General features: G+C 45.7%; 1 protein-coding gene across 1 annotated transcript; it reads left to right on the top strand.

Annotated features, from left to right (window-relative positions):
• Positions 1-1,425: 1,425 nt before the first annotated feature.
• On the top strand, positions 1,426-26,822 carry TMEM123 (transmembrane protein 123; the record flags this gene model as incomplete). Its single annotated transcript, XM_082219583.1, has 5 exons — positions 1,426-1,780; positions 12,538-12,594; positions 18,780-18,989; positions 20,573-20,726; positions 25,712-26,822. 5 exons carry the CDS (start codon positions 1,426-1,428, stop codon positions 25,734-25,736), a joined length of 801 nt encoding a protein of 266 aa, XP_082075709.1. The 3' UTR covers positions 25,737-26,822.
• Positions 26,823-27,710: the final 888 nt, after the last annotated feature.

The following is a 27,710-nucleotide window of genomic DNA, read 5'->3' as shown; positions in this document are numbered from 1 at the left end:
TCAAGTAGTCCACATCCAGTTTAAAGATTTTATTTTCAAGAAACTGTAGAGAGACCATCTTTGTTGCAAGTCCATGCAACGTCTTTTGTTTTGTAGCTGTGTGATTTGTGCTCATCCTGTATTGCGATGGCCACTGGCTATAAACAATAAAATTGACTGACTGACTGATACAAGACCTGCTCCCTGCCTTGCTAGCCTGTTTCCACCAGGCCTGGGAGGGCCCTGACTGACTCCAGCTACAAAAATGCTGCAGAAGCGAGCGGTCATCCTTGTTGTGAGGCCTGCAGGACCTGCTAGAGGATGCTTACAGACGCTTGGGGGGGGGATGTTGTTTAAGGATTTAATGTTGGGGGTCAAGAATTAATTTTCAAGGAGCTTACTTTCTGCTGCTCTTGGTATTACATTTTTTTTGCAAAAAAATAAAATAAAATAGTGCCAGACTTTTTTTTTTTACGTTGGGCCCGTTTCATTTTATTGTATACTTCTTGATACGCTTTTCTCTATTGCTTATGACCACTTGTTATATTTCTGTAATGATGAGAAAAGGTGAGTTAGCAGCTTATACAGTGGACGCTCAGGTAGCGAACGTGATCTGTGCAGGATTCACGTTTGCAACCCACAGAGTTTGCAACCCACAGTGGCGCGTCTGCACACACGCGGGTTGCAATTCGGCGCTTCTGAACATGTGCAAAGTGCAATTTAGCACTTCTGCGCATGCGCGACCGCCGAAACCCGGAAGTAACATGTTCTGGTACTTCCGGGTTTCGGTGGTCCGTAACCCAAAAAAACACAACCCGAAGCGTCTGTAACCCAAGGTATGACTGTACAATGGCATGGAGAAAGAGGAAAGAGAGTGGCTGGGGGAAACCAGCCAGATGGGCATGGTATAAATAATAAATTATATATTATTATTATTATTATTATTATCCCTCCCTCATAACGCTAGAACTCATGGGCAGGCAACAAAGCCAAATGATGGAAGATTTAGGACACCCAGCCATTATTATTTTATTATTATTATTCCACCACCACCAGTCACGGGGATTCATAGTTTTCCTCCCACAGGTTTTGACCCTGTTGCTCTTAATCAACAATAGCCGCTGTTCCTTCATGCACAACTTTTGCAACCACCGCCTCCTTCCTTCGCTCAGTCCGCAGAGCGTGAGAATTTTCGCAGAACTGCAGAGTTGGAAGGGGTCCCAAGGGTCATCTAGCCCAACCTCCTGCGACGCTGGAAACTCAGCTAAAGCATCCGTGGCAGATGGCCATCCAACCTCTGCTTCAAAACCTCCAAGGAAGGAGAGTCCACAACCTCCCGAGGGTTGCGCGTTCGATCCCCACGTCGGACGAAAGATGCCTGCATCGCGCGGGGAGGGAGGTATGAGGGGGGGGGCTGGACTAGATGACCCTCGAGGCCCCACCCAAATGCTACGATTCCCTCCCCCTTGCTCGCGCTCGGCGCTGCAAGTGGCCAGGCTCTCCCTCTCCAGGCGGGGCGCGCCGGAGACAAAAGGCCAATGGCGCGCCACTCCGGGCTCCCCGCCCAGGCCCGCATCCACCGCCCAGCCTCCTCCTAGCCCGTCACGTGGGAAGAGAGCCCCGCGGCTCCTCGCAGCAACAGGGGCAGGAGCAGAACCGCGTGGGGTCGGAGAGCAGCGCCTGCGATCGCCTCCTCTTCGTCGACCTTGTTCTCCTCGCTTTCTCGTCCCTCTCCACGAGGCCGCCATGAAGAAGCTGCTGGGGGCCGCGCTGCTGCTCGTCTGCTTTGCCGCCCAGTCGGGTAAGTCGCCTTTTTACTTCTTCTCCGGGGGCGGGGAAGACCCCCCCCCCGCCGCGAGCGAGAGAAAAAGGGAAAGTTGTCTTTGCTCCTCTCCACGGATCAGGTCCCCTCGCGCGCGCCTTCCCACGCCCTCTGCTTTTCGGAAAGGGATGCGTCGGAAGAAGGTTTGCTCATTTCCCTCTCTGTTGCAAGCGGGAACTTGCACGGATTTTTGTAATGTTTCCCCCTTCCTCCCGCCGCAGAGTCGGCTCAGCTCAAGAAGTGGGGTCGCCAGTTTTTAAAAGCCCCCGCTTTCTTAACCCTGAAAGTTATTTGGAGACCTCGGGGTAACTTTCGTTTGTGTGTTGTGCGCGCCGTCTAGGTTGCATGGCCGGCCGCAGAAAAGGAAGTGCACGTGCTTTTATTTTAATTTTTGCACGGAGAAGGTCCCCGGTTCGGTTCCAGCGCAGTTCTAAACCAAATCTCAGCTTAAAAAAAACAAAACAAAAACGGAGGGGATAGCAGGTCTGGACGGTCCCCAAATCCCTGCCTGTCATAATAGACAGTGCCAGAACAGATGGAGCAATGGGTCTTAGACGCTGTTTCATGTTTTCAGAGCAAATAGAACTGGGACGCCTTTCTTCCATCCCGTTCCGACATCCTTTCTTGCACGACAAAGGGACCTTCGTGTGAACGCAGCCAGAAATTGACCTACCACCAAGCAAGCAGTTTGCTTCTTGTTGGAAAATAGGTTTAGGGAGGATTGAGGTCACTGAGGTTTGTGTCAGTCTGTGTGGCTTTATTGCAGTTCCGTGAGTAACAAACAGCGTGGTCTTGTTGTTGCTACCAAAAGAAAGAGGGTCGTTTCATTTCTAGCCCTTGGGAGGATCTTGGGGGATGAAGTGTAAACTGCAAGCACTTCGTGATCCATCATAGCAAAGGCCAGAGCATGTAAACAAAAGACTGACATGCTGAGGCAAAACATTGGCTTGGAAGTAAACCCTTCCAAGTAAGGCCTGCAGATCTTAAGACATGTTTGCTAAGATAAGAATCTCACCAATCAAAACTCTGTTCTCTCATTTATTTGCCAACAAAGGGCAAGTGTTGCTTTCTAGAGCAGCTTTTGCCCACCTGGCCCCCTCCAGATGTTTTTAACTACAACTTCCATCAGGCTCCTCCAGCACAGCCTGGCTGATGAGAGCTGTGATTGAAAACATCTGGACTGAAGGGCACCGGCTTGCCAAAGGCTAGAATAGCTTGACCTACTAAATCTTAATGACAAGGTCTACTTTTAGGGGCAATAATTAGTATTAGCATTACAGTGGTACCTTGGGTTACATACGCTTCAGGTTATATACGCTTCAGGTTACAGACTCCGCTAACCCAGGAATATTACCTCGGGTTAAGAACTTTGCTTCAGGGTGAGAACAGAAATCGTGCAGCGGCAGCAGGAGGCCCCATTAGCTAAAGTGGTGCTTCAGCTTAAGAACAGTTTCAGGTTAAGAATGGACCTCCAGAACAAATTAAGTACGTAACCATAGGTACCACTGTATTTATGTAGGAAGCTCTACTTTTGCTTTTAGTCAACCATGGCTTCCTGCTTCATCCGTGATTAACACCGGCCATGATTAGTTTAAAGCAGGCATAGTCAAACCTGGCCCTCCAGATGTTTTGGGACTACAAGTCCCATCATCTTTGACCACTGGTCCTGTTAGCTAGGGATGATGGGGGTTGCAGTCCCAAAACATCTGGAGGGCCAAGTTTGGCTATGCCTGGTTTAAAGAATCCAGCTTCATAAGCTATGGTTTAAAATGGTCTTGTTTTGAAACCGACTGCTGTTAATTGTTAAACCAACTTTAAACCATAGATTGCGCAGCTGGCTTCCTTTAATGAGCCATAGGTATTGTTAACCATGGTTCCTGGTTTGGGCAAAACCAAAAGTTAATTTTTCAAAGTCTTTCTCCCAGATGCAGAAGAGGATGGAGGGGGGTACCAAACCTTGAGTTTGCTGCAGATCATGCATGTTGCAGTGTACCATGGTTTAAATTTAGCATGACATGCTATGCATCTGTGTTGCGCTCTCACTTGCATTGGAGGAAGAAGGCAACGGTCCACTGCCTTCGTGTCTTTAGGGGAACTTGGAGGAACCGCAGTTGGTGCTCAGCACCTGAGTCGGTGACCCCACACCATCAGGGGGCATGTGCTGTAAAACCTGCCAGACTGATCGTGCCAACAAGTCTGAGTATCCACAAGGACATTGGGTCATTTGGTCCCCAGATTAGTGCCTGGAGGGTAGAAGAGCCCCTGAGAATATAGAAGTGGTTGATGTATAAAAAACCATTTAGAGACTGCTCCTCATATATCATATATACAACAAAAATTACAAGAGAGATTGTTGGCATCCATCTGTCTCGAGAGAGAGTGGAGTGCGCCTCCGGGAGTGAAATTAAATGGCTGCATTAGCAGCACCGAAGGGACCTCTCTGGGGCACAAGCCTGGGCAGTGCGCATGGAGTTTCTGGGCTGCCCAGATGGCAAGACTCCTTGCCATCACTCCTTGATGTGGTCCAAAGGAAAGCAGAGCAGCACGTTCGGTACCAGCTTGGCTGGAGGAGTTGCCTGAAGGAGGTGTACAAGGCACCCTCCAGCCATCTTAGGGACTCTATACTCCAGATTTGCATAGGGTTTACTCCTTGACCTTTTCTTCCCCCTAAAATACCTCGCAGGGCAGCAGAGGTTGAGGATCAAGGTTTTCCTTCTCCTGGATGGGCTGCCTTCCCAGGTTGATGAGCCCCATCTGGCCCTCACTTCCCTCTACAGCAAGTGCATAAACCACCTTCTTCGGGCCACTATTGGTCTTGTCAGCTCAATTCACCAGAGCCTGTCTTTGCATGCAGGGGAAGTCCCTCACCAAGGGTTTGAGACCAGTCGGCTACCCCTCACCTGGTTTAGCTAGCCAGTCAAAGCCATTTCCGAGGTGTGGCCTCCGTTGCACGCTGACAGCTTCTGTGAGCCACAGGTGAGAGCTGAGTGCAGGGTAGGGGACCAAGGCTGGGCAAGCTACCCCAGAAGGAGCATGACATGCCCCCTACCACAGGTACAGTGGTACCTTGGGTTACATACGCTTCAGGTTACAGACTCCGCTAACCTAGAAATAGTACCTTGGGTTAAGAACTTTGCTTCAGGATGAGAACAGAAATTGTGTGGCGGCAGCGGGAGGCCCCATTAGCTAAAGTGGTGCTTCAGGTTAAGAACAGTTTCAGGTTAAGAACGGACCTCCGGAACGAATTAAGTACGTAATCAGAGGTACCACTGTACTCCTCCTCTCCAAAAACCCTTCAAAAGAGACACAATTAAAGCATTAAAAGCAATGCAGGATATGCATAAAAATGGCTGGCTCCTCCTGAAAGTTTAAGCTGCTGAATTGGCCTGTTGACATTAAAAAAAAAAGTCTTGAAGAGATGCCTGAAAATCAAAAGGTAGGGGTGCCTGACAGGTGTGTGCTGCAAAGGTGTTCCACAGCATGGAACCAGTGGCGCTAAACACTCAACTTTCTGAAACACGGGGGGGCAACTAACGTAGTTCCTCTGGATGATTTCAGTGATCTTGCTGCTATATAAGACTCGGATGAATCAGCCCCACACAGATGGAGCTGATGGAACAGCTGGCCTGACCTTGGAAAAGACCTAGGTAGAAAATATTGGCTAAGAAGATAGTTCAAGATTACATTATCTCTTTCTGGGTTGTAAATCAGTCTTCCTTGACCCTTGAGAAGCCTGAAGGGAACTCTGCTAAATTTAATGTGCTGTGAAATATCTAGCAGCTGAGGGACGTAGCACAGTTGCTCTGAAATAGATGTAGCATCTCAGGCAGCTTTTGAAATTTGCCAGGCGCATTTTGCATATTGGCCATTTGCAACCAAGTGAAGATAGCTGAGTGTCAGGATAGTGCCCGGCGTCTATATCATCTGGAGGTATGTGCCTCCTTGAATCTGGAGTAGCAACACATCCTGTAGAATTCTAACAGTGATAGTTTATCTGCACAATCGGAATTAATTACAGGAACCAAAAAGTCCTATTGAAAAATACAACTTCCGAGCCGTCTGCCCCCAAAATGGCAACTAGGCATTCTGTTTTGGCGACAGCAAACCTGGTAGAAGGAGCCATTTGGTGCCTAGTTTTTATATCTGAATTTCTAACACTGACTCAGGATTCATTTGTGAAAAGGGGGGGAACTTGCTAGTAATAAACATAGCTTGCCTTCCTGTAGCTAAAAAGAATTTATGACCCTTTGAGCTCGTCTCAAGGCCCAGCCTGAAGTGGGTTGTAAATGGCCACTGCAAGTCTAGGTGATGTCTAGTGGAACTCATCTCACTGGGGACAATGTGGCCTGTTGTATTTTCTCCACCCCCAAAATTAGCAGATAAAAATGTGAGCCTTATATGCAGGCAAGTGCAGAACATCGTGACACAAGGTAAACGAGGTGAAGTAGACAGAACGAAAAGGATGTGCATCAGCCATTTTAGGTGGTTGCATTTCCTGTAACGTCTACCAGAAAAGTCAAGTAGCTTTGAAAAGGTTTGGGGATTTGCAGGTTTTTGACAAGAGGTAAACAGACAATTTAAACACAGCTTGCAAGTTTTTGCTAGAACTTTTAAAAACCACAACGATGCATCCAGTGTTATGCTTGGCTCCTGATATACTTCCCTCTGTCTTTCTACTCCTTTTCCACCCTCCCCGTGTATTTTAGTTTACTGTTCCAACAATCTTTCTCAAGCTTGTGTGCCAGAGAGCAGCATCTGTATAGGAACCAACAGATCCATCAGTGTTGCTATTCTTACATATTGTGAAACAGTGTCATCCATGGACCAGTGCTGGTCCGCAATGTCTTCACTACAGGTTGGGTGGGATGCTTCAAGGACCAAATTTGGGACTGGTTCCTGGCCCATTGGGTGGGGGAAATCCCACTCCAGCACATCAGATAGCTTGAGAAGCACTGATAAAAATCATACTTTCACCACTTCAGTGAACTGCAGAAACATTGTTAGTAGGGCTGAGCCAAAGGGGGATATCTTGTGAATTTTTTCATCAGTGTAAGAAAGGCATCCCTTTGGGTAACTCCCCGAATTGCTGCAAAGGAAGACGGAAAAGTTTGCTTCTTTAGGAAGCACAGCTCTCACGCTGCATGGGTGTCATTGACTGGTAGGGGAGAATAATGATCCCCAATTGAGTAGGATCTCATGCAGCCAGTGCCGGATGTATTAATAGTGCTCTGAACTGGTTTTGTCTGTGCTCAGAAACAACAGCAGGCAGCCAAATCGAATTGGGTAGCATTGCCAAGTGGTCTTGCTCACCACATAGGCATAGAAAGCGTTAGAATAGCAGTAGGGGAAACAATTGCAGGAAACAGCCTTAGGAGGAAGTGGAAGATTTACACTGCAGATTATATTGGAAAACATTGTTCATTGCATTTTTAAACCCCTCTTAAAACCAGTTTTCCCAGGGTGTAACTTGCTCCCTCTCCTCTTCCGAAAACACTACAGTGGAAACTTGGTTTTCGAACGTAATCTGTTCTGGAAGGCCGTTCAACTTGTGAAACATTCGAAAACCGAGGAGCAATGGGCAGTCGGCAAAATCCATTGAGAAAAAAGAGAAAAACTTGCAGTGGAATCCGTTCGACTTTCAGGGCACATTCGAAAACGGAAGCAATTACTTCCGGGTTTTCGGCGGTTGGCTTCCAAAACATTCGGCTTCTGAGATGCTCAAAAACTGAGGTTCCACTGTATTTTGAAATTAAGCTTTGTCCCCTCTTTGCTTTAAACCAGGTGTAGGCAAACTCAGCCCTCCAGAAATTTTGGGACTACAACTCCCATCATCCCTAGCTAACAGGACCAGTGGTCAGGGATGATGGGAGTTGTAGTCCCAAAACAGCTGGAGGGTGGAGTTTGCCTGCCTATGCCTGCTTTAAACCTTGCAGCTTCTCCCAAGGTGATTTTGCAGTGGTAGGGTGAGTGACACCTGCTTAACTTGTCTCTGGGCCACCCTACAGTCATTTCACAGGTGTCCCAGGTACCTAGGTAAAGCTTTCTTTAAGGGGGGGGGATTCACATTATACCTTAGAAGGAGGGCTAAAAGCCAGGAGAGCAATTTTAATTTTGGAGATTCCTGAGTGGGGGGGGGGCAAGGGGGAAAGTGATGGGGTGGAGGAGAGATTTTCTGCATGCCATGAGTATTACCAAAAATGCCTGGAGATTCTTAGAGGTATTTGAAAAGGGTGAATTAGATATGGAGCATAACAGCCTGCAATTTCACTGTGCCCTGCGGCATAAGTTGGACCCTTGATCCCTCGCCACATCTCCAAAATAAAGACACAGACATCATGAGGGCAAGACATGCACCTTATTCTGTGGGTATGGAAACAAGACAGTGCCCCAGATTCCTAGTGTCAACAGACACTTCAGAACTTAAAAAGGAGGGCAGACTTCTTTAACAGGTGGAGAAAAGCAACAGGTGTAATTTCTGTGTTTGGGAAAGTACCGGTTGAATGAATCATCAGAATGATTAACAGCATTGAACCCCTTGTCGAGAAAGCCAGCATTCCGAATTTCTATTTATTTTCTTTATTTTGTGTTGTCATAAACATATAAATAGATACTAATATGCATGCACTTATAAAACTCACATATAATATGAATCTGGTCACAGTTCTAACTTTATTATTTAAGAATTGCTATAAATAAACACATCACTAGAAGCAAATCACTTTTATAATTTAGTCTGCAACGCTTTATAATAGGGGTCAGCAAACCTTTTCAGCAGGGGGCTGGTCCACTGTCCCTCAGACTCTGTGGGGGGCCAGACTATATTTTGAAGGGGGGAAATGAACGAATTCCTATTCCCCACAAATAACCCAGAGATGCATTTTAAATAAAAGCACACATTCTACTCATGTAAAAATACATTGATTCCTGGACCATCCGTGGGCCGGATTGAGAATGCAATTGGGCCGGATCCGGCCCCTGGGCCTTAGTTTGCCTAAACGTGCTTTATAATTTATAGTATCATCCCATTCTCATATATATATGATGGCACTCATCTGTCTCAAGAGACAATGGAGGAGTGTGCCTTTGGCGGTAAAGTCAAACTATTGGAGAGTTTAGTGCCTGCTGTGGCTGTAGAGACCAGTGCAGGAGAGACATGTTTTGTTACAGCTGGGGAAAATGATGGTGTCCAGTTGTCACATGGCAGAGCTGATGTTTCCAGCCTTCGTGTCATGTTTGCTACACAGTTGGTTTGGCAATGGCGCTGGTGCCTTAAGCCAGTTCCCCATAGAACACGTATATGTGTGTGTGCGTGTGTGTGTACACACACACACACCCATGTCAGAAGCATATATTTTGGCAAAATTCCTTAAAAATAGCTCAACACCCTTTGTGTGCAGATTTTCACTTTTTGAAATATGGCGACTGCTGTGGGTTAAACCACAGAGCCTAGGACTTGCTGATCAGAAGGTTGGTGGTTCGAATCCCCATGACGGTGAGCTCCCATTACTCGGTCCCTGCTCCTGCCAACCTAGCAGTTTGAAAGCACGTCAAAGTGCAAGTAGATAAATAGGTACTGCTCCAGCGGGAAGGTAAATGGCATTTCTGTGCGCTGCTCTGGTTCGCCAGAAGCGGCTTAGTCATGCTGGCCACATGACCCGGAAGCTGTACACCGGCTCCCTCAGCCAATAAAGCGAGATGAGCGCCGCAACCTCAGAGTTGTCCACAACTGGACCTAATGGTCAGGGGTCCCTTTACCTTTAACATATGCACATCTACACACATGATTACAGTGGTACCTTGGGTTATAGACACTTCAGATTACAGACTCTGTTAACCCAGAATTAGTACCTCGGATTAAGAACTTTGCTTCAGGCTGAGAACAGAAATTGTGCAGTGTAGCAGCAGCGGGAGGCCCCATTAGCTAAAGTGGTACCAAAGGTTAAGAACAGCTTCAGGTTAAGAACAGACCTCCAGAACGAATTAAGTTCTTAACCTGAGGTACCACTGTCCATGTCTCATTTTTTAAAATCTTGGCAGTGAGAAGGGAGTTTTCTGCTTCATATACCTTACAAAAGGTGACCAGGTTTTCTCATTTTGCTCTTTTCTGTGACTTACCCCCCCCCTCCCGAAACCTTCATTTCTTTATTTTTACCAATTTATTTGGGGAAAACAGCATGTTCCCCTCTCCTGGCATAGGCAAATGGAAGAGGGATGCTTTTGCTTTTCCAGTGGCCCAGCCAACATAGGAATCTGTGTTTAGCAGAGTGCTAATTCCTAACTGCAGTATTTTGCCCTCTCTCCTTATAAAAGCTCTGCATATAGCCTTTATCTAATCTGCATCTCTTCCTTTTTCCGCTTAGTCCTTTTTTGGGGGCAGGGCATGACAATCCGCTTACCGCACACCTAGCGTGGGTTGCAGAAGCTCTTAGCAAGCAGTCCAGGAGAACAGACTGCCTACGTACAGATCTGCATGCTGCTGTGTTTATCCCAAAGCTGGTCTCTGGAGGTTGCCCAGGCACCCCTGCCTTGCCCTCTGTTCCTAAAAGCGTTGGGAGAGAGATACTGGGGGTGAAATGTCTATGTGCTCTGCCCTTCCCCTCATGTTCCTGGCTTTAGGGAGGATACTGTGGTTTGTTCAAGTGGCAACCAAACAGGGAAACGATGGTTTAAGTTGGGGATGGGGAACAGGTAGACCTCCTGCAGAGGTGGCTGGAGTCCTATCAGCACCAGCCAGCACAGCCAGTAGTCAAGGAAGATGGGAGTTGTAATCCAGAACATCTGGAGGGCCACAGGGTCCCCATCCCCAACAAGGCTAAGAAATCTAAATCTTATCCATTTCCTGATTCGGATGTCACTGACAACGGTTCAGCAAACCACAATATCTTCTCAAAGGAAAGTGTGGGGCCAGCGGTTAATGGTGAGAAAGCACAAAGACGCAAAGCTTTTTTCCAATAAAGCATGGTGAATGATGTGATGTCTGAACTGGGCCACACTCAGTGTAGCCCCAGATAGATCCCACCGGGGTCAATGGGATCTTCTCGCAATTAAGTTTGTGTAAGATTTCATTGCTCTGGTGAAAGGCCCTTCAAACAGGATATTCATCGAACATACAGTACATTTCCAGAGAAACTCCTCTTCATGGGCAAGACAGATCCCATCACACGATAACTTAATTGTCACAAGACATTACATATGACACAGTGGCACATTCTGTTTCAGCGTATGTACAAAATCTCAGAGCGTTAAGACCTAGGCTGGAGGCGTAAAGATGTTTTTTTCGGACCGGTTCGGTTCATAGTGTTAACGTTGCCAAATCCAAGCTCCTGGAAATTGTCGTGAATGTCCCAAGCTTTCTGAGCCTTTCACCATAGTACTTGTAGTTGCAAGATTCTTGTGTTTAGCATGGGGTTGAGCAAGATCAGGGCCGAGGATGTGGATACAGCTGGCAACCTAGATCTGATGATGATGATGATGATAATAAAATTTTATTACTTATACCCCCCCCCCCAATCTGGCTGGGCCTCCCCAGCCATTCTGGGCAGCTCCTGTTGGCATTCCATTCCTCCACTGTACAGACATGTGGGATTGTTTTAATTACATGTCTGTGTTTTACAATCCAGCACTGATTGTCGGAGTCTTGTGAACGGATGTTCCGTTCTGTATTGCTTATGTTTCCTTCTTCTCTCTGAGAGCAAGAAGGAGAGAAGCCATGTTTTCCTTTGTCCTGATTTGTATGTATAAATAAACTAGCTTAGTGCTCACACCTCAGGCCTGGATTCTGCTGATGTTGTTTCTCTGCTAACGTGTGCTCAGTGTCTCCGGACATGAGTCACAGAATCTCATCGTGGAAGAAGAATGATGGATTTCAGGAGTGGCACACAGACCAGAGAGACGGGCTGGCATGCCTGATGTCATTTGCCTGGTCGCCCTCCTTGCCTGCCAGCCATTACCCCAACAGCTCCCAACAGAATATCAAAAACACGATAAAACATCAACCATTAAGAACTTCCCTAAACAGGGCTGCCTTCTAAGACATTAGTAAAGGTAAAGGTACCCCTGACCATTAGGTCCAGTCGTGTCCAGCATGACTAAGCCGCTTCATTAGGTGCAGCACGACTAAGCCGCTTCTGGCGAACCAGAGCAGCGCACGGAAACGCCGTTTACCTTCCCGCCAGAGCAGTACCCATTTATCTACTTGCACTTTGACGTGCTTTCGAACTGCTAGGTTGGCAGGAGCAGGGACCGAGCAATGGGAGCTCACCCCGTAACGGGGATTCGAACCGCCAACCTTCTGATCAGCAAGTCCTAGGCTCTGTGGTTTAACCCACAGCGCCACCCGCGTCCCTCTAAGACATTAGATGTCTTCTAAAAGTCAGATAGTTGTTTATTTCCTTGACGTCTGATGGGAGGGCGTTCCACAGGGCGGGCACCACTACCAAGAAGGCCCTCTGCCCAGTTCCCTGTAACCTCACTTCTCGCAGGGAGGGAACCACCAGAATGCCCTCGGCGCTGGACCTCAGTGTCCGGGCAGAACAATGGGGGTGGAGATGCTCCTTCAGGTATCCTGGGCTGAGGCCATTTAGGGCTTTAAAGGTCAGCACCAACACTTTGAATCCTAGCTTCCCCCACCTCTGGCAGGCAACTTTAATAGGTGGATGGGTTCTGCCCACCTCTCAGACTTGAAAGGTAAAATAATGCAAATGTATTTATCACTATGTTATGTGTGTTTGTTTCAGTGACTGCTGCAGGACCGAACGTGACTTCCGCAGCTCCCCATTCAAGTTCAATAACAAGTAGGTCTCTACTTGATTTTTTTTCCCTTCTGCTTTACTAAGATGAAAGCACTTGCATCTGTGGCCCCCAAATCCAAGGCAAATGATTTGCTTATCCAAACGGCTTGTGGCAGGGGGGTTGCTTCTCTGTTCTGAGTAATTGCGTAACTGGCATTGGGAAAGAAGGATTGTGTTGAAGATGTCAAGGACATCCTTGTTGAAGTTGCTGCTCAGGAATGACTGATATACTTTTCACACATTGGGCAGGTCAGATTTTTTATTATTATTATTATTATTATTATTATTATTATTATTATTATTATTATTTGGCTGAGAGTCTTCAGGTTGCAATTCCAATAAAGCACCCTTGCAAGCTATTCCATTTAGGGAGCAACCCTATGGCTAAGAGCCTTGGGATGCAGGTATCTGGCTCACAGGGCTACAGTTCCCAGAGTTTCCTCTGAGATTGATCATTAAACCACTCTGGGAATTGCAGCTCGGAGGATGGGGGTCTCTTAACAACTCTAAGCACCCCTCACAAACTACATCTCCCAGAACCCTTCGGAGGAAGCCATGATGGTTTAAAGTGCATGCCTGAAATAATGGTGTGTTGTTATATTCTGGAGTGACATCCGCAGTTGTATTTTAAGCTGTATTTATTTATTTATTTATTTATCTTATCCTAGCCTATCCTGTCGTATCCTGCCTTCCAAAGGAGCCCAAGGCGGCAAACCAAAAGCATAATAAAATAATGCAATTAAAAATATAAACATTAAGAACATTGAAAACGATCTAATGATATGCATTCCTGTATCTAAAGCCCAAATACATACAAGTTAAGAGTAACTGAGTTCCCTATGTGCCCAGCACCCAATGAAATCCACACGTGGCACTCCAACGACCTTATTGTTATTCAGAAGAACTTTTTAAAAGTTATTTTCTTTCTCACCCGACGCCCATGAATCATAGCGTTAGAAGTGAATATGACGATCATCTAGTCCAATCCCCTGTAATGCAGGGAAATTTCTCCCATTGGGGGGGCTCAAATCTATGACCCTGATCTAAAGTTGCAGGGTTGATTGATTGGTTCGTTTTTAATTATTCTGCTGACTTTTGAGAAACGTTTCTTTTGGAGCTGTTGGTTCCAAACATCAAGCTCCAGTTTCTGTTTTTGGACCTAGAACAAAGGTACCGGGGGCCAAAAAAATGAAAAGGGGGGAGGGGACCCCCCTAACTCAAAACAACAACCCAGCTTTTCAATGTTTCATCATAGATTAATTACCTGCTTTGGAGAAACCACAGCTGGGCATGTTGCCATGTGCGAGTTAAGGCAAGATGTGGCGCAAGTCATCGTTCCTATGCCTTTCACTGGCAAAAAGCAAAAGTTGCCTTTTATTTGTGAAACGCTTTCTTCTCTATATTCTATTATTTGTCCTCCCTCCTTTTTGAACGCTCTGATGCTACTTTTGTCTTCTGTGTTGTTGCTTAAGTCCGGTTTGGATTAATTTTGCTGCTCTTGTAAACCTTGATATTTTATTACGTGATTGAGGTTCAAGCGTTGTATTTGCAAAACGAGCTTGGCAATTGAAAAGTATTGAGCTTAATTTGACCCACAGCCCCATTCCTCAAGGCTGTGTGTGTGCGCGCACACGCTAAATGTTGATATTTTTATCTCAGAACTTTGTACATGTTCCAAGAGGGAACCAAGAAACAGCCTTAACCTGTGTGTTGGGTGTTCTGGTCTCCGGATGGAGGGGTGGGTTCAAACTGCATTTCTGGCATATCTGTTTTGGAGACCCAGTGTGGTGTAGTGGTTCAGATGTCAGACTCGGACCTGGGAGACCCGGGTTCAAATCCCCATTCAACCATTGGATGACTTTCGGCCAGTCAGTTCCTCTCAGCCTAACTGACCTCACAGGGTTGTTTGGGGGGTTAACTGATAAAGGGGAAGAACAATGTATACCACCTTTGTGCTCTTTGGAGAAAAGCTAGGATATAAATAAAATAAATTAAAGTAGTGAGGGAGGGGCAGGAATTGTGGTTCCACTTCCTTCTCTATGCACAAACACAAACATTCCCTGTGATAGACTCGTCAATGCTCTCCACCTATCTGTGAAATGTTCTCACACCTATTTGAGGACCTTCAAGGACCTTCAAGCATCTACATTGACCTGTTGTATTGACTAAACAAGGACACGGGTGGCGCTGTGGGTAAAACCTCAGCGCCTAGGACTTGCCGATCGCATGGTCAGCGGTTCGAATCCCCGCGGCGGGGTGCACTCCCGTCGTTCGGTCCCAGCGCCTGCCAACCTAGCAGTTCGAAAGCACCCCCAGGTGCAAGTAGATAAATAGGGACCGCTTACCACCGGGAAGGTAAACGGCGTTCCGTGTGCTGTGCTGGCTCGCCAGATGCAGCTTGTCACGCTGGCCACGTGACCCGGAAGTGTCTGCGCACAGCGCTGCCTCCCGGCCTATAGAGTGAGATGAGCGCACAACCCTAGAGTACGGGCAGGGGTACCTTTACCTTTATTGACTAAACAGTGTGACTCGTTGCGGGTTTAACACGAGCATTGAAAGTGCTGCATGAAATAAAGCACATATTGACACACACACACCCAAAAGAGAGCACATTTCGATGTTTAGTGAAGGCCATCCTTTTTCTGGAGGGCTTTGCTTTCCATGTCTGCCTCATGTGTCTGATGTGTTCCTATATTTCATGCATGCTTTGCAAAGGAACAACGCTTCCTAATTGCTGCAAGGTGAGTACATCAGTGGAAGAGCCCGATGGCTAGCAAGCCTTAATTAACACTGTCTTTTGCATTGGGGGGGTCATTATGCGCACTCTTGTACAACGCGAGAGATGGATGGGATGAGACTTGTTTGAGGATGTGTGCAGTTTCACTTGAGAAACCTCAGCTTGCAGGGTGCTGAAGTATTTCCTTTTTAAAGGTTTGCTGCAAAATGAGTCAGAGCAGCTTCTGCAACAGGCCTGTTAGCTTCTTGTTTGAAAAGAGGCCTTTCCCCCTCACTAAAACATGGCTACAGTGGTACCTCGGGTTACATACGCTTCAGGTTACAGACTCCGCTAACCCAGAAATAGTAACTTGGGTTAAGAACTTTGCTTCAGGATGAGAGCAGAAATTGTGTGGTGGCGGCAGCGGGAGGCCCCATTAGCTAAAGTGGTGCTTCAGGTTAAGAACAGTTTCAGGTTAAGAACGGACCTCCAGAACAAATTAAGTTCTTAACCAGAGGTACCACTGTACTGAACTCTGGTCAGCTTGGCATGCAACAATTTGTTCAGGCTTGTGTTGTTAGGTACCAAAAAAAGTGCCCTGTGTTGCAAAACAGAACACACTGAAGAACAAGCAATACATCGGCTCATAAGATACTGACAATATTTTTATAACGCTATACTGTTTCAAAATTCACAAACCGAAGACATATAATATAATATGTGCATGGAGTCACAAACGAATAAGAATCAAATAAATGTTCCATGAACAGGAATGGTAGGAGTGGTAAGTCACTATCAGAGATCACTGAAATGGAGGCAGAATACAGTGGTGCCTCGCAAGACGAAAATAATTCGTTCCGCATTTTTCGTCTTGTGAAGCACGGTCCATCTTGCGAAGCACGGTCCGTCGCAACTGCGCCTCTTCAAACGGCTTTAAGAAAAAAGCTCAAGACGTTTTCGTCTTGCGAAGCAAGCCCATAGGGAAATTCGTCTAGCGAAGCAACGCAAAACCGAAAAACCCTTTCGTCAAGCGGGTTTTTTGTCTTGCGAGGCATTCGTCTTGCGGGGCACCACTGTACCTTTCCACAGTCAATATCCTACAAATGTGAGATGATGGGTGCTCCAAACATCGCAATAGGATGCTCCAAGCACAGCAGCAGACAGTACAGTTCTTCCAGGATAATGAACTGTTTCCGTGATAAATCTTCATCACCTAGCAATAATATGAAATGAAAACCAGTGAAAGAAATGGCAGGCCTGCATGTTAACCAACCAATAATAAATACATACCAAATTAATAGTCCCCAAAGGTACATTAAATGGCCATGGATCAGCTATCATTAAAAAGTGTAGTAAGCTGATGCTGTTGGCATTAAAATGGATCTCAACATGTGCAGTGAATCACATAGAATTACAGGAAATTTAAAGGTACATTATCTGAAATATAGCAAAGAACATACAAACAGTAGCCATCTTGACAGAAAGCTTAAGCAAAACAATTAAAATCTAATTCAGTATTTGTGGTGTTAGGCATCGGGGTCATGAGCCCTGAACAACCTCAGTGGTCACACGCCAGGGGGCAACAAATGTTTTGTTTTGTTTTTCATTTGTACAATAGGTTAGTCCTAAGGGTCAGATAGAGCCTTGAGTTCCAGGTCTGAGGTTCCCCACCTCTGATGTAAATAATAGCAAAAATAAAGAAATTTGAAGATTGGGAAAAGATGCTTGGAAATTCCTGAGAATCCACTGAATTTTCTCGGTATCCTCCCAAAATGTGGATAATTACCAGGAATCAATCAACATTGACCAAGGCTGCTTTTTAGTGTAACAGGCAGCGCATACCTTTGTTCAAGCTGCTGCGCTATTTTCTACCTGCTTTTCAAAACACATCACTAAGGAATGCATACTTGATGTGAATTTGATTCCCTGCTCTCTTGATGCAATCCATCTTCTTCCCGTTGATGAAAATTCAGCTGCAGCGGAAAGGGATGGGGGAGGTGTTTGTGGGTCTCCTTCCCAAAGGCTCAGCTTGGCTCCCCAAGGTTAAAACAAGGGAACGGAATGTCGTTTCACAAGTTCTGGTTGACATCTGTTACTTTATCTTCATTGAGTCCTTGCTAAGTGGTAAGCAACAGTTTGATATGCAAAACACCATGGGGGGGTGAGATTGGGGAAGGTCTTCGTGAAAATGTGGAGTGCAGTCTCTAAATACACAACATTATTATGCCGGCTCAGTCTATTGGATCCCATCAGCTCCAGCGTGCATCGCGTCATGTGACCAGTTATGCAGCTCTGCTCCCCCCAGTATTTTATTCAAGTTGACCCCCCTGTAGGGTGGTAGGCAAATTGAATAAAGAATAATAAATTCCTGCAGAATTAAAAAATAATAATGAATTATTGCTTAAATCGAGTCCCATGTAGTCTCTTTTTAACATTGGCTACTGGGTAGTCATAAAACTACTGTTTTGCCATAAATTTGTCTAATTTATGCTGGAAATATGGAAAAATGGAAGGAACATTGTTCCATATCTGGTGGAACTGCGAAAAAACCAAGACCTACTGGGGTATGATTTATGAAGAACTAAAAAAAATTGTTAAAAACATACAGTGGTACCTCGGGTTAAGAACTTAATTCGTTCCGGAGGTCCGTTCTTAACCTGAAACTGTTCTTAACCTGAAGCACCACTTTAGCTAATGGGGCTTCCCGCTGCCGCTGCACCGCCGGAGCACGATTTCTGTTCTCACCCTGAAGCAAAGTTCTTAACCCGAGGTAATATTTCTGGGTTAACGGAGTCTGTAACCTGAAGCATCTGTAACCTGAGGTACCACTGTACTTACAAAAGAAACCAGAGACATATTTATTAGGCTTATTGGGAAAAGACATACTGCAGAAAAAGAAAGGAATTTTCTTACATGCTACAGTCACTGTCAGGATACTATATGCCAGTAAATGGAAGAGCGAAGTAATACCCACAAAAGAAGACTGGCTATACAAATTAAGTCAATTTATAGAAATGGCAAAGCTAATGCCATACATAAGACAGACAAACCAAAAACTCAGACTAGAATGGCAGTGTTTCGAAGAATACATGGACAAACATTGTTCAAGAAAGATTATGTTGATATGCTTAGATTAAAGGAGTAAAGTAGAAATTATTAATTAGGAATGTCATAATGAGATCAAAATTTAAAATTTAAAAAATGCAATGATGGTATTGAATGTGTAAGATAAGGAAGTCGAGATGTTGTGGAGGGGGGTCAAAGGGTGTGGTGGTGGGAAGATAAGGGGGTGGGAAGGATTTTTTATATGTAAATAGTAGCCTTATTTTTGTATGTCTTTGCACCTATAGGGTGCATTTTTTTCTGTATTACTAAAATATAATAATAATAATAATAATAATAATAATAATAATAATAATAATAATAAAAACTTAGAAAAAAGAAAAAACCTACTGTTTTGCCATGTCCGCAGGTGTTCTTAAACCGAATGCTACCACTCCTGCCCACAATGTGACAAACGCAACAACCCCTACTGCTCCTGCCACCACAGTCGGAACCAACGTAAGCACCAGTGCCCACCCTGAAAATAAAACAAGCGCAAAGCCCACCACAGTGAAACCTGTGTCTCCTAATGTGACCACAGGGACTTCCAAGGCTACTTTGCCTTCTGCTTCTGCGACAGGTACGTGTTGATCTGCAGCTACGGTCCAGTAGGAAAGGAAAAGATCCTGAAAACTAGTAGCCCTCGATAGACTTATCCTTCATGGAATTGTTCCATCATAATAGTAATATTTTTATTATGTGTACTCCGCCCACCTGACTGGGTTACCCCAGCCGCTTTGAGTGGCTTCCAGCATATATAAAAACACGATAAAACATCAAACATTAAAAACTTCCCTAAACAGGGCTGCCTTCAGATGTCTACTAAAAGTCAGATAGTTGTTTATTTCCTTGACATCTGATGGGATGGTGTTCCACAGGGCGGGTGCCACTACCAAGAAGGCCTTCTGCCTGCTTCCCCATAACTTCATTTCTCACCATGAGGGAACCGCCAGAAGGCCCTCGGAGCTGGACCTCAGTGTCCAGGTTGAATGATTTGGGTGGAGACGCTCTTTCAGGTACGCAGGGCCAAGTTGAGAGTTGGTTGTGAGAAATAAGGTACGAAGGTTCATTCGGGCAGTCTTCTAAGGACCTCATCTTTTTAAAGCCCCTCAGAAAAAGGGAGGTGGAAAAATGATAAAGACGAGATTAAAAGCAGGGGTGAAGACATGTCATAAAGCTCTTGGGACTGTAGCCAGTCAGTGGTGTGATTTGACTGCAGTAAAAGAAGTCATGCGAACCGATAGACTTCATTCTGCACTGGTCAGACATTGTCATGGGTACTGTAATTGGTTCTGGATGCCACACTTTAAGAATGATGCAGGTAAATCTGAACAGGCTTATAGGAAGGCAGTGAAGATGCTATATAAAGTGGTCTTATGAGGGGGGTTGAAGGGATGCGGGTGGCGCTGTGGTCTAAACCACAGAGCCTAGGGCTTGCCGATCAGAAGGTCGGCAGTTCAAATCCCCGCGATGGGGTGAGCTCCCGTTGCTCGGTCCCTGCTTCTGCCAACCTAGCAGTTCGAAAGCACGTCAAAGTGCAAGTAGATAAATAGGTACCACTCTGGTGGGAAGGTAAACGGCGTTTCCGTGCGCTGCTCTGGTTCGCCAGAAGCGGCTTAGTCATGCTGGCCACATGACCTGGAAGCTGTACGCTGGCTCCCTCAGCCAATAAAGCAAGATGAGCGCCGCAACCCCAGAGTTGGCCACGACTGGACCTAATGGTCAGGGGTCCCTTTACCTTTCCTTTATGAGGGGGGCTGAAGGAGCAGCATGTTTAGACTGGAGAAGATGAGGACCAGGGTGGAGTGGGGGACATGATAGCACCCTCCAAATACCTGAAGTACCATCACACCGAAGAGGACCGTTGCTCCAAAGGGCAGGACTCTCTTAAAAGGAGGGTATTTTGGTTGTGATTCCTAGAATAGTTCAACAAACAGTCTCTCTTCACAGGGAATTATGGGTCTTGTTGCTCTGTAAGGGGTCTCTCTAATAACTCCCAGCATGCTTCACAAACTACACTTCCCAGAGTCCTTTGGGGGAAGCCATAACGGTGTGAAATGGTGCCCTGGTGCCATGGCTATTGCTCAGCATTCTGGGGCATAAAACTTTGGGGAATGCACCTCGTATAATAAGCATGTCGGCTGGTTGTCTGTCTTCTTTCAGTCACTCCCAAAGGTGCAGCGGCTCAAGTCTCATCCTCAGGGTTCAGCGCAGGCAGCTTCATCGGCGGCATCGTCTTGACGCTGGGACTTCTTGCGGTTGGCTACATCGGATGCAGGACGTACCACGCAAAACGGGGCGTCCAGTACCGAACCATGTATGTAGCGGTCAGTGGAGTGTTTCGTTGCTGACCTAGATTATGTTGGTTTTAATTTTTGTATTACATTGTGAGTCGCTTTGAGATCACTTTTTTTGTGACTAATAAGTTCCAACAAAACAAACAAACTTGAGAGGTCTCAGGTTTGATCCTGGCCACCTCCGTGTATGAAACCTTGGGGAGTCATTGCCCACGAACGGATCTAAATGGATCTAAATTGTCTGGCACAGTGCAAGGCAGCACTCTGCATTCACAGCCTGCCTGGCTCCAGTGAGCATCCAAAGTATAAGGTGTGGTATTCGGTGCTGCTCACACTCAGAGTAGACCCACTGGAGTTAATGGGCAGGACTTGAGGTTCATTAAGGTCCGTGGTTTGTAGTTAGTTGAACACAGCCCATTGTGTGTGCCCTGGCAGTGCTGTGCTAGTATCCTCCTGCAACATTTTTGCAGAACTCCTGGGCCCCCAAAATGGCATTATACTGCCTTTGATTGCAGATTCACCCTCCTGGTGTCCCCCTTAGACTGGGCTCACAATCTTCACACATTTAATGCAGCGCAAGAACAAGTACTCTAGTGACCCAAATGCCTGCCTGTGTTTTCATCCATGCTGCAGTTTTTGTCCCTGTTCTAGGCAAGACTCGCATGAACGCCACGTTGCTTTGTTCTCCTGTCTAACCATGAAAGCCCTTTTTTTGTTTGTTTGCTTGCTTGCTTCGTTTCATTTCGTTTGATGGCTTCCTTTGATTTTTCTCGGCAAAGGGAGAGGCCAGGCTCTCTGTGACATCCCCTCTTTTGAACTCCTTCAGCCACCTTGCTGCCCTCTTAGCTTCTGCTGCTTATCAGCGATAAACTTCCGTCCCTCCCCGCTGTTCGTAAAAAATCCCCACCTTACGAATGTGCACGTAGCCCCGTCTTGCTTCAGAATTGCTTCTTGCGTTAGCCCTTGAGCAAAGCTAAACTCCTCAGCAGTGCTGTTGGACTCTGAACGTTTAGCAGTGTGTTGGTGAGCTCTTTAGATTGGATGTGGGGAACTTTCAGCCCTTCAGATTTCTTGCATAAGTTCTTGGAGGCCAGACTGGGAGCAGCCTCCGGGACCATATAACACAGGTCCTAAAGGATCTACACTGGCTCCCAGTACATTTCCAAGCACCATTCAAAGTGTTGGTGCTGACCTTTAAAGCCCTAAACGGCCTCGGCCCAGTATGCCTGATGGAGCATCTTCACCCCCATCTTTCAGCCCAGACACTGAGGTCCAGCTCCGAGGGCCTTCTTGGTGGTGGCACCACCTTGTAGAAACTCTGCCATCAGATGTCAATGAGATAGGCAACTATTTGACTTTTAGAAGACCTGTTCAGGGAAGTTTTTAAGGGTTGATGTTTCATGACGTTTTTCATATACTGTGGTGCCCCGCAAAACGAATGCCTCGCAAGACGGAAAACTCGCTAGACGAAAGAGTTTTCCGTTTTGGAGGTGCTTCACAAAACGAATTTCCTATGGGCTTGCTTCGCAAGACGACAATGTCTTGCGAGTTCCTGCTGGTTTTTTCCCCTTTCCCCCCATTTTTCTAAGCCACTAAGCCGCTTATCAGCTGATCCGATCAGCAGAAAAGCCGCTAAAAGCGCTAATCCGTCAATGGGCTTGCTTCGCAAGACGAAAAAACCGCTAGACGAAGAGAATCACAGAACGGATTCTTTTCATCTTGCGAGGCACCACTGTATTGTTGGAAGCTGCCCAGAATGGCCGGGGTAACCCAATCAGAATAATAATAATAATAATAATAATAATAATAATAATAATAATAATAATAATAAAGACATGGTGGCTATACTCAGCCTCTCTGGTCAGAGGCTGCATATTTCTGAATACCAGTTTGCTGGAAACCACACAAAAGAGTACTTCTGCACTCGTGTCCTGCTGGCAAGTTTGCCCCCATACATGTGGTTGGCCACTGAGAACAGGATGCCATAGAATTATAAGAGTTGGAAGGGACCCAAGGGTCATCTATGACAGGCTTCCTCAAACTCAGCCTTCCAGATGTTTTGAGACTACAATTCCCATCATCCATGACCACAGGTCCTGCTAGCTAGGGATCATGGGAGTTGTAGGCCAAAAAACAGGGCTGAGTTTGGGGAAGCCTGATCTGTGACATACTAGATGGACCAACAAGTTCATCTTATGCCCAGGTGTTTCTGAACTACAGCTCCCATCAGCCTTAGCAAGCATAATAATAATAATTTATTATTTGTACCCCGCCCATCTGGCTGGGTTTCCCCAGCCACTCTGGGCAGCTTCCAACAAAGATGGAAAATACATTAAAATGTCACACATTAAAAACTTCACTGAACAGCCTTCAGATGTCTTCTAAATGTTAGGTAGTTGTTTATTTCTTTGACATCTGATGGGAGGGTGTTCCACAGGGCGGGTGCCACTACCCAGAAGGCCCTCTGCCTGGTTCCCTGTAGCTTTGCTTCTTGCAATGAGGGAACCTACCAGAAGGCCCTCGGCGCTGGACCTCAGCGTCCGGGCAGAATGATGGGGGTGGAGACGCTCCTTCAGGTATACTGCCAGGGATGATGGGAAGTTCAGCAACATCTGGAGGGCCAACAATTGCCCACACCTTTAGATGCCTAGGTGCGTTATTCCACTTGCTTCAAAATGTGCAAAGCCATGTCCCGGGCGCACCTCCTCCTCATTCTTCTGTGGGGGGAGGATTAGACCTTTGCTCCAAAGTCAACTATCTTTAGGACAAAGGAAGAGGAATTGGCATGCCGGACATTGCCATTCCTTCTCAGCGAGCTCAGCCTGTTTTATCTTTGCATTTGTTTATTTGCAGTTCCAGACTCCCATTTATGCATGGAATGCTCAGCCCAAGGCTGGCTTCAGTGGTGGCGGGGTCCATCTAATCTCAACCATCCAGAGGTTTCCTTGCACTTAGCTTTGATGTGCTGTAGTTATCAAGCTGTGTTTTGCTAGTTCATTCATGCACATTTGTACGCCTGTGTGCAAGATCTTTCCGACATGCTTGCACATGTATATATCCTTGACATGTTTTCTTTGTTAACGTAGCTGGCTCCTTCATACCCCCCCCCATTTTTTAAAAGTAATGCTTAAAAATCCCTCATGTGTCCGCTAATTCTGCCCCCATATTAAGTAGGGAAATGCCAGTTACGAAGGATTGGGGAGGGTATGTGGACAGAGGGAAGACCCACGCATGGCTTGATTGATTGATTGATTGATTGATTGATTGAATTTATATCGCGCCCTTCCTCTCTAAGGAGCCCAGGGCATCAAATAGACAAACTATCGAAAAAGAAAACAAAGAAAAAACATTCTAAAGCAGCCTTTCTCAACCTGTGGGTCCCCAGATGTTGTTGAACTACAACTCCCATCACCCCTAGCTAGCAAGGCCAGAGCTCAGGGATGATGGGAGTTGTAGTCCAGTAACATCTGGGGACCCACAGGTTGAGAACTGCTGTTCTAAAGGAAGTTATAAACATTCTTCCATCCACTTGCCAGGGACGGTATTTTTCTGCTGCCAAATGCCTGGGTAAACGGAAATTCAAATTCCTCCTGAAGGTTAATAATGATGAAGACAGACTCACCTTGCTAGGGAGCACATTCCACAAGCAGGGAGCTACCACTAAAAGGGCTCTGTCATGGGTTGGCACCAACCAGGGAGACCTTGGTGGGGGCACCACCAACAAGGCTGCACACAGTACTGTGACGCAGGGGGCCTATTCTGCTGCTCTCCCCTTCCCCACCCAATTTTGTAAGAGAGGGAACCCATGAATTGGGTTCGATCTCTGTTGGTAGTCCCTTCCCTTCCTACAGGCTTGAGAATCGTTGATCGGTCAGTGACTTCCTGCTTTTCCACTTCACAGTGCAGCATTATCTCTAGCTGTCTTGGCCTGAGAAACATGAGCAGCTGCCTTATACCAGATCACATAATTAGTCCATCTAATGGTAAACCTCTGGGATTCCCTGCTACTGGATCTTTTTCAGTGAAAATGCTAGAGAATAAGGCTTGGGTCCAACTGTACAGTGCACACTGCTGAACAGTGATCACTCCCCATGGACTGTGGCTCAAACCCATAAGGTGGCCTTCCCCAAGGGGGTTCCCTCCAGATGTTTTGGACTACAACTACATCCGCTGAGGCTGATGGGTGTTCTAGGCTGAAACATCTGGCAAGCACTGCATTGAGAAAGACTGTCATGAAAAAACTTCACTGCTTAGATGTCACAGATACCCTAGGTAGCTTGAGTCTATTACTGTTTATGACATTTTAGTCACAGTGTAAGCAACTAACACTGAAATTATTATTATTACTATTATTATTAGTAGTAGTAGTAGTAGTATTATTAGTATTATTATTATTATTTATACCCTGCCCATCTGGCTGGGTTTCCCCAGCCACTCTGGGCGGCTTCCAAAATACGAAAACCTATTAAACATTAAAAGCTTCCCTAAACAGTTAAAACCAGTTAAAAACAATGGAAAACATTCCAACCAAGGAAGAGTAGCAGATGAAACTAATGGACTATTCTGAAATGTCAGAAACTCGCTGGAAGAATTGGAAACCAGGAAGAAACAACTTTTAATAAAGAACGGGGAGTTTGTGTAAACTGTTGGGAAAATTATTGTGTACAAATAGGATCATCTTAAAACGCATAGTTAAAACGATTGACTAAGAAATAGTGAGAGAATAAATGAAAATTGGACTATTGAGGAGATACAGTAAGAAAATTATAACCGAAGGAACCATGATAGTTGGGGGAGGGAAGCCAGATGGGATATTTGTATTGGATGTTCGTTTGGAAAATTGAAAAAAATAAAAAATATTTTTTTACAAAATAAAAACAATGAAAACCGAAAAGCCAGAGCACCACAAGTAAGCCGTATACTAAGAAGGTCCGCTACACACAATATATTGAGTGATGCTTCATCAGTGTAAATTTAATACTTAATGTTGTCTTCTTTTTTCCAGTGATGAACACGATGCCATAATTTAAAGTCTTCGCTCAGAAGACAAAGATGAAACCCCACTCTTGTTCCTGCTTTTAGAAGCAATCTCTTCCCCCTACGGAAAACAAGCTTTAAACTGTCCAGAGCCTACACTGGGTGCTTAATTGCTTTTTTTGGGGGGGTGTACCTTTCTGTAAAATTATGGTGGACCCAGATTCCGCAAGGATGCTGGAAATTTCAAAGTGCCTTCACTGAAGAGTTCTGAGGACCGTCTACACAACTGGTCCCTACTTGGGGACTGAAGACATGAGCTTAGTTAAAAGTTGTGACTTCTTAGCCATTACACGCTGAAAATCAGGGGATGTGGGCTCCACAACAGAACACAATGCTGTGAACATGCTTCTGTCTACCACTCTTAAAGTTACATTGTCCTTCTGTTCAGCAAATAAATCAAGCTTCTGTTTTCAAGATGGCAGGTGAATCCAAAAGCAACCTTTTTCACGTTGCTCTTCTTCAGTTTGTGGAATGAGGTTGTTTGGGCAGGGAGAAAAGTATTTTTGTTAATGATCTGACGTTGCATGTGCCTTGAATTTTTGAGGAAAATATTTTTCTACTTTTAGCATATACAAGGGTGCGTGAAAGGGTTTTTGAATTTGGGCAGGAGAATTGTTTGCTTTCTTTCGTTTGCCTTGTGTGTGTTTTTATAATGATGCATCGTCTGTGTGCTAGTACCCACTGGGTTGGAGGTATATAATTCCAGTTAATTTTCAGCGCAACCTTGCACCACAAAAGCAAAGACGTGTTTGGCAAGGTACGCCAGAATAATTGCTCCGCTGGTTCCGTGTGTGGTGAAATCTTACCAGGTTCAGTACTGAGTGTCATATGAATTGGCTATGGGACAGTGGAATACATGTTGCCGGCCTGCCTGATATATACAGTTCCTTGACTAGTTCATTGCTTGAATTCAGGCTTGTGTCTGTTAAATGTCGTTGAGAAGAAAGGCAGATTCGTAAGAAAGCTTCCACTGGGGATTATTTAAACTTGAATACATTCTGGGGGTGTTTTTTAAAGGACGAATCACTGTTTTGAGAGAAGCTTTGCGTGGTGTACACAATATATATTTCTTTTCCTGCTCTTGCCTCTGTTTTTTTTTTTTTAATTTCATAGTGTAACATTTACCAGATGCAAAAGAGGGAGTGCAGGCTTGTCCATGAGCCGTAATTCCTCTTCCAATGAACTAGTTTGCATTGTCACGCTAAGCCACAGTTTGTTTTAAACCGTGGCTTCATCGCAGACCCCAGCAGCTACCATAAATAAGCCATAGTATGGATTGTGTTGCGCAAACAAGGACTGTGCTTCATAGGGTGCTGTTTCAGACCTGTGGTGACTTAAGCTCAGCGTTGTCTTACAATGACTGGCTCTCCAGAGTTTCGGCAGGGGACATTCCCAGCTCTTCCTGCAGATGCCAGTCATTGGGCCTGGGACCTTCTAGTTTTGCGCAGCGACAGTATCGTAGCCAATGAGGTTAATCCGAGGCGCGATTATTGCTGATTGGACCTGGGACTTTCTGTGTGCAAAGCAAAATGCTGTGCCACTGAACTGTGGCCCATCTCTAAAACCACGAGCCATGAAACAGAAGGGGGGAAAGCCAATATTTATTCTGGGTTTATTTCTACGTTTCACTCATGTTGTGTTTGGAACTATCAGAGCACAATCTGGGTTTGCATGACATGTCCAGCCATGTTGTGCACATTGATGATTAAGCCGTTGTTTGTAACAAACTATGGCTCAGCATGGCGTGCAAACCAATGTAATTTCAACTCTCTAAAAAGAGCTGTTCTCTGTCTCCAGCCTTGCTTGCTGCTGAGAAAAATTATGCACTGTTCACAGAGAGAAGGGAAGCTTAAACTCCTTTCATTTGTTGTTGTTGGGGGGCGGGGGGGGGCGGGACATCTCCTCTTCCTAGTTCAGACACAAAACTTCCTCCCAAGCTCCTGATTGTAGCCAGCAGACTTTCTCTT

Source organism: Podarcis vaucheri (genome assembly GCF_965113315.1).
Source record: "Podarcis vaucheri genome assembly, chromosome: 4".
NCBI lineage: Eukaryota > Metazoa > Chordata > Lepidosauria > Squamata > Lacertidae > Podarcis > Podarcis vaucheri.
The sequence above is the reverse complement of the archived record's forward strand: the minus strand, read 5'-3'. Positions and strand labels throughout refer to the sequence as shown.